The 12964-nt window shown below is 46.2% G+C and overlaps 3 protein-coding genes across 3 annotated transcripts; 1 reads left to right on the plus strand and 2 right to left on the minus strand.

The window, feature by feature from the left end:
* Nucleotides 1–1454: 1454 nt before the first annotated feature.
* PAAG_03676 (DNA damage-inducible protein) lies at nucleotides 1455–2882 on the plus strand (the record flags this gene model as incomplete). The annotated part of the gene is made up of 2 exons (XM_002794037.2): nucleotides 1455–2043; nucleotides 2116–2882. 2 exons carry the CDS (start codon nucleotides 1455–1457, stop codon nucleotides 2880–2882), a joined length of 1356 nt encoding a protein of 451 aa, XP_002794083.1.
* Nucleotides 2883–5966: 3084 nt separating this feature from the next.
* Nucleotides 5967–9336, minus strand: PAAG_03678 (hypothetical protein; the record flags this gene model as incomplete). The annotated part of the gene is made up of 4 exons (XM_015845035.1): nucleotides 5967–7134; nucleotides 7203–8326; nucleotides 8481–9130; nucleotides 9192–9336. 4 exons carry the CDS (start codon nucleotides 9334–9336, stop codon nucleotides 5967–5969), a joined length of 3087 nt encoding a protein of 1028 aa, XP_015702124.1.
* A 2633-nt stretch (nucleotides 9337–11969) lies between these two features.
* PAAG_03679 (hypothetical protein) lies at nucleotides 11970–12222 on the minus strand (the record flags this gene model as incomplete). Its single annotated transcript, XM_002794040.2, has 2 exons — nucleotides 11970–12095; nucleotides 12175–12222. 2 exons carry the CDS (start codon nucleotides 12220–12222, stop codon nucleotides 11970–11972), a joined length of 174 nt encoding a protein of 57 aa, XP_002794086.2.
* Between the last annotated feature and the right edge of the window lie 742 nt (nucleotides 12223–12964).

Consider the following 12964-nt stretch of genomic DNA (forward strand, 5'->3'; position numbering starts at 1 on the left):
TCCCGATGTTAACTGCCGGTATTTCGTGTCGCCTTCAAGAAGAACCTGGCAACCAGAACTAGAAGCTGTAATTACTCTGGAGAACTTGATCGATCACAAATTGATGCTGGCTCAAGGATAAGAGCAGGTGTTGCTTTTGGCGGAACAATTGCCCGGAGTCATTAAATCATTGCAAAGTAAATACACCGCGGAAACCCTGGTATAAACTCTCATCTCAGCTATGGTCGACAGGGAAACGCGGTTCCTGAAAAAAAGGCTGGATAGAGCTGCAGTAACGTTCATTCATGAGAAGCAACAGCAACCTGGATAATCCCAATGGCCAGCCACTTGATGTGTTCTCCTCGGAAAATGGTTTAGTGAATCATGGTGCGATATTATCGCGACAGGGAGGCAGGTGTGTCTATCAATGTAATTTCATTCATGGGGTCGCGATGATTCAGAGTTGGAGGATCTATCTCCACGGTGAGCGAGGGTGACGCTGGTGCTGAGACATCTGCGACTCTCCCTCAATGATTCTCTTTCCTCTCATCATGGACTAGCTGATAAAAGGGTTACCGTAGACAAAAAAAGAGATCACCTGTGTTGTAACTAGCATGTCGCAGGTAGAACGGGATAACGTGGCGGCGTCAACATAAGGGACGGGAATCATTATCCTGTTGAGGACTGCGCTGCAAAATCAGCAGTGAGGATGACAATGAGTGAGAACTCCTGTAAATAGAGCTCCGTACAGCACATACCTAGGTAAGTTGTATTGGGTTGCGCTTCTCCTTGTTCTTGTGCTGAGCGATGTTAAAATAGATGGATGTCAGAATGAGCTCCAGCAGCCTTGGCTGTGTTAGTAAGCCTCCCGGTCTCTCACTTCGCCCAACTTCTCTGTTCTTCTTTCCCGTTCCCCTTTAGATTTGGATTAATTTCTCTTTTTTATTTATTTATTTATTTACCTATCTAATATCTCTCTGCTTCAGTCTCCCTTTGCTCAACCAGCTGTATCTGTGTGGCCTCCGTCCTAGCTATAACCAGAAATAGTTGAAGCTGCGTGTTGTTGCTCCGCCATCATCTTGCCTCTCCACCACTACGTTGCCCTCACCATACCTCCTTTCTCTCTGGGACCGGCTTGAGACACTTCATTTAAACAGCCCATTATTTGCCGCTTTCTCTGGACATCTGCTTTCTTACCCTTAGACTAGATATTCCAACCTAGGAATTTCCTTTCTCCTCCGACTCCAACCTTAGAACGCTGCAGCCTGCTCTATCTGACAACGAATCGATCGTCCGGCCCAAAAGGGGGCCCCCCTCGGTAACTATGTAAGATTGTTTTATCCTGGAAACGGAACTCGAATTTTGTTTGCTAGTTTCGCGTCTGACGTCTACTCTGTAGGAAAATATCTGTATCCGTTGTCGCGTCGGACCTGCAAGTCGACTCCGATCTCATATCCCTCGATGTTGGAGACGACATGACTATCGCAGATCTCAAAGCCGTCATACAAAGCGATATTAACGTAACTCCTTCCGCATTGCGTCTTTTCTTCAATAACCGGCTCTTAGCAAGCGATTCTCAGACATTGGCACAAGCCAAGATTACGGAGGGAGACATGCTTGCCATGCAGATTCTAACTCAGCCACCACGCCCACAGCAACAGCAACAGCAACAGCAACAGCAACAGCAACAGCAACAGCACAACAACATACGGCGGTTAGCGGGAGGAAATGCAAGTTCAGATAACGAACAAGCCACCAGACAGGGATCTATGCCAGATCCAGAGACATTGCGGCTACATATGCTAGGTGATCCAAGAGTGCTAGAGGGGGTGCGAAGACAAAATCCAGCACTAGCAGAAGCAGCAGGGAATGCGCAACAGTTCCGTGAAGTGCTGCTCGCGCAACAACGGCAAGAGGCAGAGGCAATCGCTGCGAAGGAAGCAAAAATTGCAATTTTAAATGCGGATCCATTTAACGTGGATGCGCAGAGAGAGATTGAAGAAATTATTCGCCAAAATGCAGTCTTGGAGAATCTACAAGCAGCGATGGAGCACACACCTGAAGGTGAGTGGTATTGCTACGATTGTATTTTATCCTTTCGTCTAGTGTCGTGTGGTTACTGATAGCTCATTCTAGCTTTTGGTCGGGTAAGCATGCTGTATATACCTGTTGAAGTGAACGGCCAGCGGGTAAAGGCTTTCGTTGACTCGGGTGCACAAGTCACAATAATGTCACCAGAATGCGCCTCTGCATGCAATATCATGCGCTTAATAGACCGTCGCTATGGTGGCATTGCTAAAGGCGTTGGGACAGCTGATATCCTCGGACGAGTACACTCCGCCCAGATTAAAATCGGAGATATTTTCCTTTCCTGCTCGTTTACTGTGATGGACGGCAAACACATCGACCTTCTTCTTGGGCTCGATATGCTTAAACGACATCAAGCCTGCATTGATCTGCAAGATAACGTTTTAAGGATCGCAGGTCAGACCGTGCCCTTCCTCAACGAAGCAGATATTCCCAAGCACGATGAACCCGAAGATGAGCCACAGGTGCATGGACGTGATGGTGCCATTGTAGGTGCCCGGTCAGGTGCTGTCACCCATCCGGCTAACCCGCCTTCATCCTCCACTCCACAGTCCCACTTCAAGGCAGCAAATTCCCCAATCTCTCCTGCTTCCACACCAAAAATAAACATTCACTCTGCTTCCTCTGCTGGGCCGTCCTCCACCTCCTTCAATAATCGGAACACTTATGCGTCCAGCCAGCAATTGTCGGCATCGCGATGGCCCGCTGAGTCAATTTCCAAGATAACGGATCTTGGCTTCACGCGAGAAGAAGCACTACAAGCTCTTGAAGCTGCTGGTGGGGATCTGGATGGAGCCATCGGCTATCTTATTTAAATCGCATGCTCTCTCGTGTCGGACACTCTTTTTTATAAGTTAATGACATGACTCCCGCCTACGGTCTTCCGTGATTTCTCAGTCGATAATGATAATAACGTCCCTAAACCAGTAGAATAAATGGCAGGTGCTTATTGACCATGAGAATGACATCATGTAATATCTTCTCTTTCAATCTTTTCTCTCCCTCACTTTCCTTGGATGCAACTCAGCATTGAATGTATTTTCACTTAAGATTTGTCTGTCTAGCATATTTACTACCCCTTTACTCGGTTTCATTACTGTTTGCATGGCTAGAAATGCAAGTTATACTTCATATTTCCTCTTCCCACCCCCCTTTTTGTAATAAAGTGATTCGATTGCATTGCTATGAAGGGACTTGGGAAAATCACAAAGAATTGCGTAGTTCAAAGAACGTAAATTCGGAATTATATAAAGTCCGGAATCATTGTTGTTTCTCATGATAGAAAGTAAACTGATTGATCAAGATGAGACTGTTTATGTTGAAGCTGCACTTTACACTCTCAACTGACCCATGCTTGAATACAGTACATTTCTGCATGGCCGCTTGGTCTGTTCTATGTTCCAGAAGTCTGTTGTTCCCAGTTAAGGGAGAACTTTAAATCCCAGGCGAGGGGAGTAGTTAAGGGGGTAAATAAATAAAATATTAGAAAGTTGAGCTTGTATTTCTCAGAGCTTCGGCTTGTGTCATTTATCAAGGAACTGTCGTCATTATTCTTTCTCTTCTCATTATTTACTTTTGTTCTATCTAACAGCATTCATATCAGCTTAATGAGCAATATCTTTACATCTAAAAGTTGATGAACATTACCATTCTCACTCAGAAGTCATATTATGATGATCATACATGTTTTATTTTGTAACTTAAAACACAATCATTACAAAACTATCAGTGAGTTTGATTTGATCAAGTATTAGACGTTAATCTCCACATGTATATATTATCATTAAACATTAATCAGACAGACAGATACGAAGGTAGCCCAAATATCAATCAGCTGTGTATTTTTTTTTTTTTTCTTTTAAGTTGCAGGGCCACTCTATTGACGCTCTTTCAATCAGAGGTGATTGAAGTTTCGTGACAGCCAGGAATTGCAAGCATCACCGCCAGCGGATGTTAAGTTGCATTCCAACAATTTGATGGCCTGCCTGGGCACGCTTAAATTATTCTTTAATAAGCTCGATATCGCCGCCGTGGATTTCACCCCTTCCGCCGCTGGTGGCCATGCTTTTGCAGGTAGAAACGAGACATAAAACGTGGAATTATTCTGTTCATTTTCAGGGGAAGGGGTCAGCTCGTTAACCACGCAAAGTCTTAGGAAAAGACAGCCCTTCTTTTTCCCACGTTCCTAGAAATATTGTCATCTACGGAGAAAGAAAAGAAAATAACAGGGGGGGATCAATCAGAGATTCCAAATGATGCATTTTCCCCCTAAAGAAAGGGGCAAAAAAGGGAAGTGAAAAATAGAAAAGGGAAACTCACACGTTCATGAAGCAAAACGCAGCCCCGAAGAATCGCCAGATCACAGTACTTCTCTCCCAGGGATCTTTGCACATGGATCCGTACCTCACTCCCCCGCATCTTATCCAGTTCACGTCGGAATAGAGTGGAGATAGCGACCCACACCCCTCCCACGACAAGCCAACATGCCCAAGCACAAATCGACGGTGATGAAGGCAGCGGCGTGAACACGGTCATTACCGATGGAGCAAGCTAAGCAGAGAGCGATCAGGCTCCATACTCCTGAGATTCCAAACTGCTGTGATTTTCCGAAAAAGAGAAAGAAAGGAAGTTCCAATCTGTTAGTTATTTGTTTTGTTTGGCTTTTGACGGATAAAAAGGCGAGTGGAAATGGCAGATTGACATAACTACAGAATAGATTCCAATAATCCCGGCGAATGGACCTGCGTCGCGTGAATATAGTACTTGCTCGCCCATCCAAGTCCAATGGCACCGGGTGATGGAGACAAGGGCGGCAAAAATGCGCAGGCATCAAAAAATGGAGTTGGTTTTGACCATGGTTGGCGTCTGCGGCTTGTGTGTTAGATGTGCTGATGCCTAACGGAATAAAGCTTCTTTGAAAGGACTTGGATTTGATATCAGTTGTTTCGCTATGAGATGTTTATCTAATTAACAAAGAATAGGTGGAACTGGGCGGATGGCGAATTGTTGTCTACGGTAATGTAAACTAAGAGCAAGGGAATAGGCTTCGTCTTCAGTGAGGAAAGTTAGAAAGAGAGCAAGGGAGGCCTTTTTTACATCTGTCCATGATGTACCAGGTCTTTCTCGAAAGAGAGAATGGAAGGCATTATTTTTCTTTTTTTTTTCGATTGTGAGTGTTTTCTAGCCAAACCAGCCAAAAATACGCAAGTCTCCTCGCCCATTTAATGAACCATCCTGGCCATCCTGGGGAAGCTCCATATGTCATCATCAAGAGCAATACCGAGTCAACTAACCAACCTCGAGTTTGCAGGCTGCCTCCATGGTGATCATCACAACGTCAAACTTGAAAGCAGGCCATAGCCACACACAAGATTCATGGCAGGTTGGGGCCGGAAGATTGCGAGGTGCAGCGGCATCTCTTTGACCTTCGCATTGGCAGAACACGAGCGGAGGTGGTTTGATCCAGAGGAGCCTGTACCATAGGAGTGACCCAGCGATAAATGACGTGGAAATCCCGATGGCATAGGGTCCTTTTTTTATTACGAGTTGCCCGAAAGAGAGCTAGGTAAGATGTTTATCAGCACACCAAGGGCCATGTTTCGCAAATGTGCCTTGTGAATGATGGTGAAGAGAATATTTGTTTCATTTTTGTTCCCGCTTTTAGACGTTTTATGTGTGGTTGCAAGGTTATGAGGTACCATAAATAGTGTCCCCGTTCTGAAGTCCGGGCATAAATATTATATACAGTACATACGCAAATAGACCAACCTCTCCGAAAAGATAACTCCACTATCCTAGACACCCAAAGAAAATACGCGTAATTATATGTCGCTTTAGTCGTGTGACCACTAACTAACCCCCCCCACAGCGACTTCCCTCACCTTTATCCCCACTCCTCACTAGCTAGCTACCTCTTCCTCCCCAATCTCATCAACCCTCGAATAATCCCCCTGTAAACTCAACAGCCCCATCGCCCACGTTACCGATGTCGACCTATTAACCGTGACAAACTTCCTCTCACCCGCCAGCCGCGACACCGTCCCCTGGCCCATATCGACATGAGTCATGGGGTTCATCGTCCGCTGATACGGTGGGCCCTTCCCAGCCTCATACGCCTGTATCCAAGCCGTTTCACACCCACTGGCAACAGACGTCGCAGAACTAATACTAGATAAGCGCGCGATATTGCGCAGCTTGGCAATCGTCCACCCCCGCTGCGCGGGATCGGTGTACTGCACGCCCGAGAAGAACAGGGGTATCATTAACTCTGTCAATACGCCTAAGATTGACGGGTTAAGGCTTACGGTGCCTCCGTCGAATTGCTGCGGATAATAGATTCCCGCGATAATACGGCCGATAGAGTTTGCGAAGTGGGCCGTGCGGAATGCGCAGACTCCCGCGGCCACCATGGATTCTGGAGGCATGGACGGGTGTGTTCGCTCGAGGATTATTCGGCCCGTGTAGTAGAATGCCCAGACACAGGCTACGGTGTGCGTGCGGTATTGCAGCGCGGGGCCGAATGGGGTAGCAATTGGAGGGGCGCTGTCGGGTTGTAGCGGTGCAAAGCTAGGGCCAAATGCTTTTTCGCATGCTTCATAAGCCGCTAGAAGTTCCTTCCATTCCGCCTCTGCCTTCGCTGTTTGTCCGTCGAGATCATTAATCTCTGGCTCAGGTTTGGAGGGAAGTGTTGGAAGGGAGGTTTCAGCAAAGCCAGAGGGAAGGCGGGCAGGTCCAACATTTGGTATCATACCATACATGGGCGGGCTATTCTCCCTATTATAATTGCTCGACGATGGTGCGGCAGGACGGCGGGTTGGAGGCCCATGTTGTGGTCCAGGAGGGGCCCCAGGCCCCCCCCGACCCATCCCCGAAGGGAAGAATCCTGGTGGGGGGCACCATTGTCCGCCGTTTCTCTTTATCACCTTCACTTTTCTTGCACGATCCCTAGAGACGAAATCCACCGTTCGTGCAAGGAGTAATACAAGGTGGTCAAAAGATCCATAAACAGCATCAAGCTTACCAATTCCCGACCTGGGAGGACACGCTCCCCATATATTAAACGGCATCCTAATGGAGAAAAAGGCTTGTTAATATCCATTTGTTTCAAAAGATATTTGGTTGGAAATCGAACATACAGCAATGGATTCCCACCGATCATGCTTTGATAGGCATCCTGCTTGCAATACCACCAGTACAGGTCGCTCCGGATCCGATACTCTTCGATATCCCCAGCCGTGAGATTCCTCTCAGACGCAGTCATAGGGCGTGCGCCCCTTACAGTCCCGAAATCATTATAACTCATGGGTCTGCCCATCAATGTGCTAATCAATTCGTCATCAGTTTCAGCCTCCTTGTCTGCGAACAAATCGTTTTCGAAGCGACTGCCTATTTGTGGAGCAATCATTCCCATCCAGGGCATTGATTGAGCAAGTTGCATATGCTCCTGCCTAGCCCTTGCTCTCATAGAACGGATATCTCTTGTCATACCCGCAAAATCCACTTCCTGGATCAGTTGTGATGCCCCCGCCACATGACTGTTCCATTTTGAGTGTTCAGCACCCATGACTTCATAGAAGCCAAGAAGCAATGTCGCAGCTAGAGTTGCTGTTTGCTTACGGCGACCTGGAAGTTTGACAGCCTTCGAGATACGTCGCAAGGCATAGTGGTAGTGGCGGAACGATGCCACGAGAGATGACCCCTGCATTTTTGCAATGTGATGGCTGCTGAGAGCTAAAATTGCGTGCAGCAAGGCTTGGTTTCTAAGAGCAAGTGTAGGCAGGGTGTACGTCCAAAGACTCTGTTGGGAAGGTGGGATTGGTGCAGTGGATAGAATCACTGTTGGGTTCACTGGATGTCTTTCGAATATAGACAGTACAGGCGCAACTGAAGTAATAAAATGGCAGAATATTCTCGTCACCTCGGGATCCATAAGGGGAGATGCAAATGGCGAAGGGGTGTATGACGTTAGGGATGACTCGTCGTTCAGGAAAGCAGTGTTTGAGCGGAACGGATGAATGAGCTGCGTGGCGGTTGATTGGGGCACTTCCGTTTCATATGGCTGCGGATAGCTGTAGGTTTGAATATCCATCTCTTCGTCAGTTTGGACATCGTAATAGTCATCAATTTCATCTTCGTAGAAGTAATTAGCTGGTTGTCCCGCATTACGGTCTGGAAACCCAAGGGTGTAATTCTCAACGGATGCTGGTTCAAACTTGTTGGTACTAGGTTGACCTTCATCTGTACCAATCAATCTGTTTAGCTTAAATTTCACACTATGGTAAAGGGGGAAAGAAGGGGGAAGGGGGAAAGTAAGGGAGGGAGGGGGGGGAGAAATAAGGGCCATACAGTTGGCTTGTTGAAAAGAGGATGAATTCGATTGATCGAGCTACAGAATATTAGAAGCTTGGACAGACAGTTGAAAATTTATAACTTACGTGAAAACGGTGCTCAGGTTGAGGTTGACCTGAAGACATATAAAATTGATGTGCCATCTGCTTAGAAATGATCCCTGATGGCTTGTAATCACCCAGAAAGGTGTTGTCCAGGGATCGTTGGGGTGAAGGCAATTCCAAACGAGTATCTAGGGCATGCTGCGGTGTTTGCTGCAGCGTTTCTGAGAGTGGCAAACCGGTACCCTTTGTGCTTTGAAAGTTATAGAACTCACTATAGAAGTCATGTTGGTCTTGGCTGCTGTTGCGGTTAGGGCTTAGTTGCAAGGGTTGGTGCTCTGGGACAGACGTATGTTGTGATTCACCATGTGCAGCACTTGTAGCGTCCTGATTTGGACGTGGCGCAAGCGGGATGAAAGGCGCGCGTGTACCAGAACCTTCAGGTCGGGAACCTGTGGAGCCGATAGGGCGACGCAAGAACGGAAGAGGATCTGCTTCCGTTCCAGGTTGGGTGTAGGATTGAGGTATGGGGCCATGGCTCAAATGGGACATGGGCCCTACAGGGTTTCTGAAAATCACCCGTTGGGCATATCCCTCACATTCTCGCTTTGATTTTTTGCAATTGTTGCAGGTGGGTTTTTCCTCTCCGCATTTTATGCGACGTTTCCTACATGCTAGAGTAGGTAGGTGAGTTCTACCAATTCTGATAATGACTTTGCTCAGGGCTGAACGTACTCAAGCAACCAGTTTTGGTCCTTCTCCTTGGGCCTTTGACCTTCAGCGGAGGGACATTTTTTGGAGTTGGTTCCGGAGCTGGAATCGGGCTGCTAGCAGGAGGGCTCTGCGCCTGTATTGGCGAATGTTGGTCTCCTCCATCCATTGTGCCGGGATTTCCGTGAAGCGATCGAGAAGGGGAGGCAGAAGCGGAGAACAGTTATAGAACTGAAACAATGGGGACAACTAAGATGCCTAAACTCTAAGGAAATCCATACAGAAAGCTCGATCTGTAAGGAATGATAACGTAGAAAGCAGGAGATGACACCGATTGACAACAGGTAAGAGTAAAACTGAGAGGGAGTTTCCAGGCAATTCAAACTAAAGAAAGAGGATGAAAAACGGTGTAAGTGGAGCTAATAAATGAAAAGCGTTGGCCAGGTAGGCAATCAAGATAAATAAGAATGCGGCGCTTTTTAAGTTCTCAATGCTGGGAGATATCTCAGCGGGAGCGTTTGCATGCAATTGAAGGGGATCGGTAACGGCACATCTGATAGGCAGTCACTTCACCAATCGCAACCAACGGCAGGCTGACCAGTTCAACAGAAACGGGGTCAACAAACTACAGACAGGGATGATAAAGAAGCAGCTCCAGGTCGACCAGAAACTGGGGAAGATACCACCTGCACGGAGACGGGAGAATGCTATGCAAGGAGAGAATGTTTATCTAGCTTCATGCCAGGGAGCTCGCAGGGAGCTCGGGTAATCAGGCTGGCTGTCAATGAGCCAGAGCTATTAATAGGAATATGAGTTGGCCCTGTGGCTCTGGCATACATAATCCTTTACTCCCAGTCAGGGCTCAGAAGTCCAGGACACAGAACGCTCGGGATGGCAGCTCTCTGCAGGAGAGTTTTGAGCAGGAAGCGGCGGCAGCAGCCTCGCAGTCAGTGGTTGGGCATTCAAATGAAAGTTAAAGATGGGTCAAGAGATGGTGACTAAATTTGCAATTAGCTTAAGTTATGTTAACTAGTTGCACAACCATTCACTGATCAGCACGGGGTTCCGCTAACTAACTCCTTTAGTGGTTGATGGAGACTTTCAAAAGAATTCATGTGCCTTTGTGTGGGTGTTTTTTTTTTTTTTTTAATTTATTTTTATCTTTCAACTTTCAAGTTTCAACAGGATCCTGTGTTTATGTGACAGGCCAAATGGCGGGCAGTTGAGGAATCCGGGACAACCGTTAAAATGGTCAGTTATTATTTAATGGGTAAACGGGCGTTGGATTAACAGCGGTTATTAATAAGGCCCTTTCTTTTTTAAGCAGGGGGTGATTTTTAATTAAAAACAACACAAAAGAAATCCACGACAGACAGACATTTGAGATGGCATGCTTTTTGTGATTCTCCGTACAGTAACTCCAACGTGCTCTCAGGCTGACTTATGAAGGAGAGAGTGGATTACCTACCGAGCGTCAGCATCATAATTCAATTTGAGACAACAAAAAGGTTTGATGGTTTTGTCTGTCCGTCCGTCCGGTTTTTCTCTCCATCCGTCAATATCTCAAGCACACAAGAATACGACGAGTTTGTTATTTATTATTATTATTATTATTATTATTATTGCGGGGTAAATAGTCAATTACTTGCCCTTTGACTGAAGAACCAGATCGACCGACTCAACCCCGGTCATAAAAGAAACTGCAGGCAGAGTCTCTCCATCTCCAACAGTTACAAAGTCACCAACACATTGACAACCTCTCCATGGATGATAGATTATCTTTTCTTTTCTTTTCTCTTTTTTTCTTCTTTTTTTTTGTTGATCAGGAAGTCAGTTTCCCCATGCCAGATAAATTGCTCTCCAAGCCCAATTCCACCGCTTTGGGACCTCTCCCTCTGGCTTCGGCTGGCTGATTGGCTTCAAAAAATCCCCCCTCCCATGTCTCACCTCTAAATTCTAATGAGGCTCTGATAACAAACTTCGCTGATCCGTTGAGCGGTCATTACTGAGCCCTTACGCTTGGCTTCGTGTTTAACCAATTGCGTCCTAGGGTGCCCCCATTCCTCATTTCCTGTTTCATTTCCCCAATAGTCTGATTGATCCTGTCCCGAATCCGAAAGTCCTATCTTAGACATCCGGTCCATCCTATCGCAAACAGACAGTCAGAAAACGCATACCAAAACTCAGCTGAAGAGCCGCAAAATTATGGACGTTGCACGAGGAAAAGGAAAAGGAGTTTCAGACTGGGCCTGCATAAAATGATCAGGCAGGGTGACTGGCAGTGAGGGGCCACTTTGCTCCTGGAAGATGGCGGTGCCTTGCTATAAGCATATTCACTTGTTAGTCCATACACAGTTTTGCACTTATGCATGTCCCATGTACCGGAGCATTGTACTATCAATCCACCAGGTCACCTATTTGTTATTTTATGATCCTTTTCAGTCAGTATGGGCATTGTACGGCAAAACTGGGCAATTCTGTTTCATCAAAAATTGGGAAATCAATATGGATATGTTAACTAATTACTTCACCTTACCATGACCATCTTCCTCCAGGTAAAGTAAACCTGGGATGCTTTTGCGCTCATGCAGACTATCTCGTTAATCCGCCTCTCAAGATTCCAGCTCCCAAGCAGATGGATTAAATTTGATAGAAAACTAACTGGTTCCTCAACCTTCCCTTGTGCATACCCTTTTCATGTACATACATACTGTAGTTACCTCACCCAACTTCGACCCACTCACTTGGTTGCTGGTACATGAGGTAATTTTTCACTTTTCTCTCTGGCCCAATCCAAACCTTTCAACCAACGTTTTTCTGGGGTTCGACAGAGTCAGGGTGGCCCATGTCGACTCCTTGATTCCTCTTGACATGGATGGGAGCAACTTCGGCGATGACAGGAATCTGTGGCTTGAAATCAACGTGGGACTAAGGGGATTTTCACAGATCTAGTAAATCCCGACCACTTCCACCGTTAGCTGATAGCTTAATTAAGTCATTGTTATACTCCCGCCGCCTCGTTCGTATTGCCCCATCGCAACAAACGACGTGGCATGTAAAAGACAATATCCTGATTCTAACCCGACCCCTGAGATTTTATTTTTTATTATTATTATTTTTTTTTTCTCGCAGAAAAACTCCTTGATTATTTGCTTTCAGAAGAACGAAATTCTGCAAACCATTGTAAAAATTAACTCGTTTTTAAAAGCCATTTGGTTTTGCGCCCACTCGCCGAAAGGCATGCTGAGCATCAAAGCAATTCCTGTTCTACAAACTCTCCCGGCCATACTGGGGAAGTAAATCTTTTAGGTTGTGACGGATGGATTTGGGAAACAATGGTGATAGTTTATCAATTATAAACCGAGAGGGTGACCAACCCTCTCCTTGTGTAGTATCGTCTGCAAAAACCGCACGTTTCCTGATCAATTTGGCACTGCTCAATAGTTATACCTGGGACTTACGTCCTCAGATTCAGGGTTACCCATGCTATTTGTAGAGAAATGTATTGATGATGATCCGGGAATCCCGGATCCTGGTTAAAGCTTTGAAATAATGCATGTGGCAGTGTCCGTGCAGAATAAGTCCATGACAGTTCCGTCTCCATGAGGCCCAATGTGCCACAGAGTATTAATGTGTGTTCAGTTTAACAGGCTAACCGGGATGTCTTCTTATGCTGAAATCAAAGCAGAACGCAAAGGAGCAGTGGATTTATTTATTCATTTATATTTTTTTTAGGGGAAAAAATATTTACCTTGACGTCCGGGTGTTAAAAGGGCGGTTCAACAGAGATACTGGCG

Source organism: Paracoccidioides lutzii, assembly GCF_000150705.2.
Source record: "Paracoccidioides lutzii Pb01 unplaced genomic scaffold supercont2.9, whole genome shotgun sequence".
Taxonomy (NCBI): Eukaryota; Fungi; Ascomycota; class Eurotiomycetes; order Onygenales; family Ajellomycetaceae; genus Paracoccidioides; species Paracoccidioides lutzii.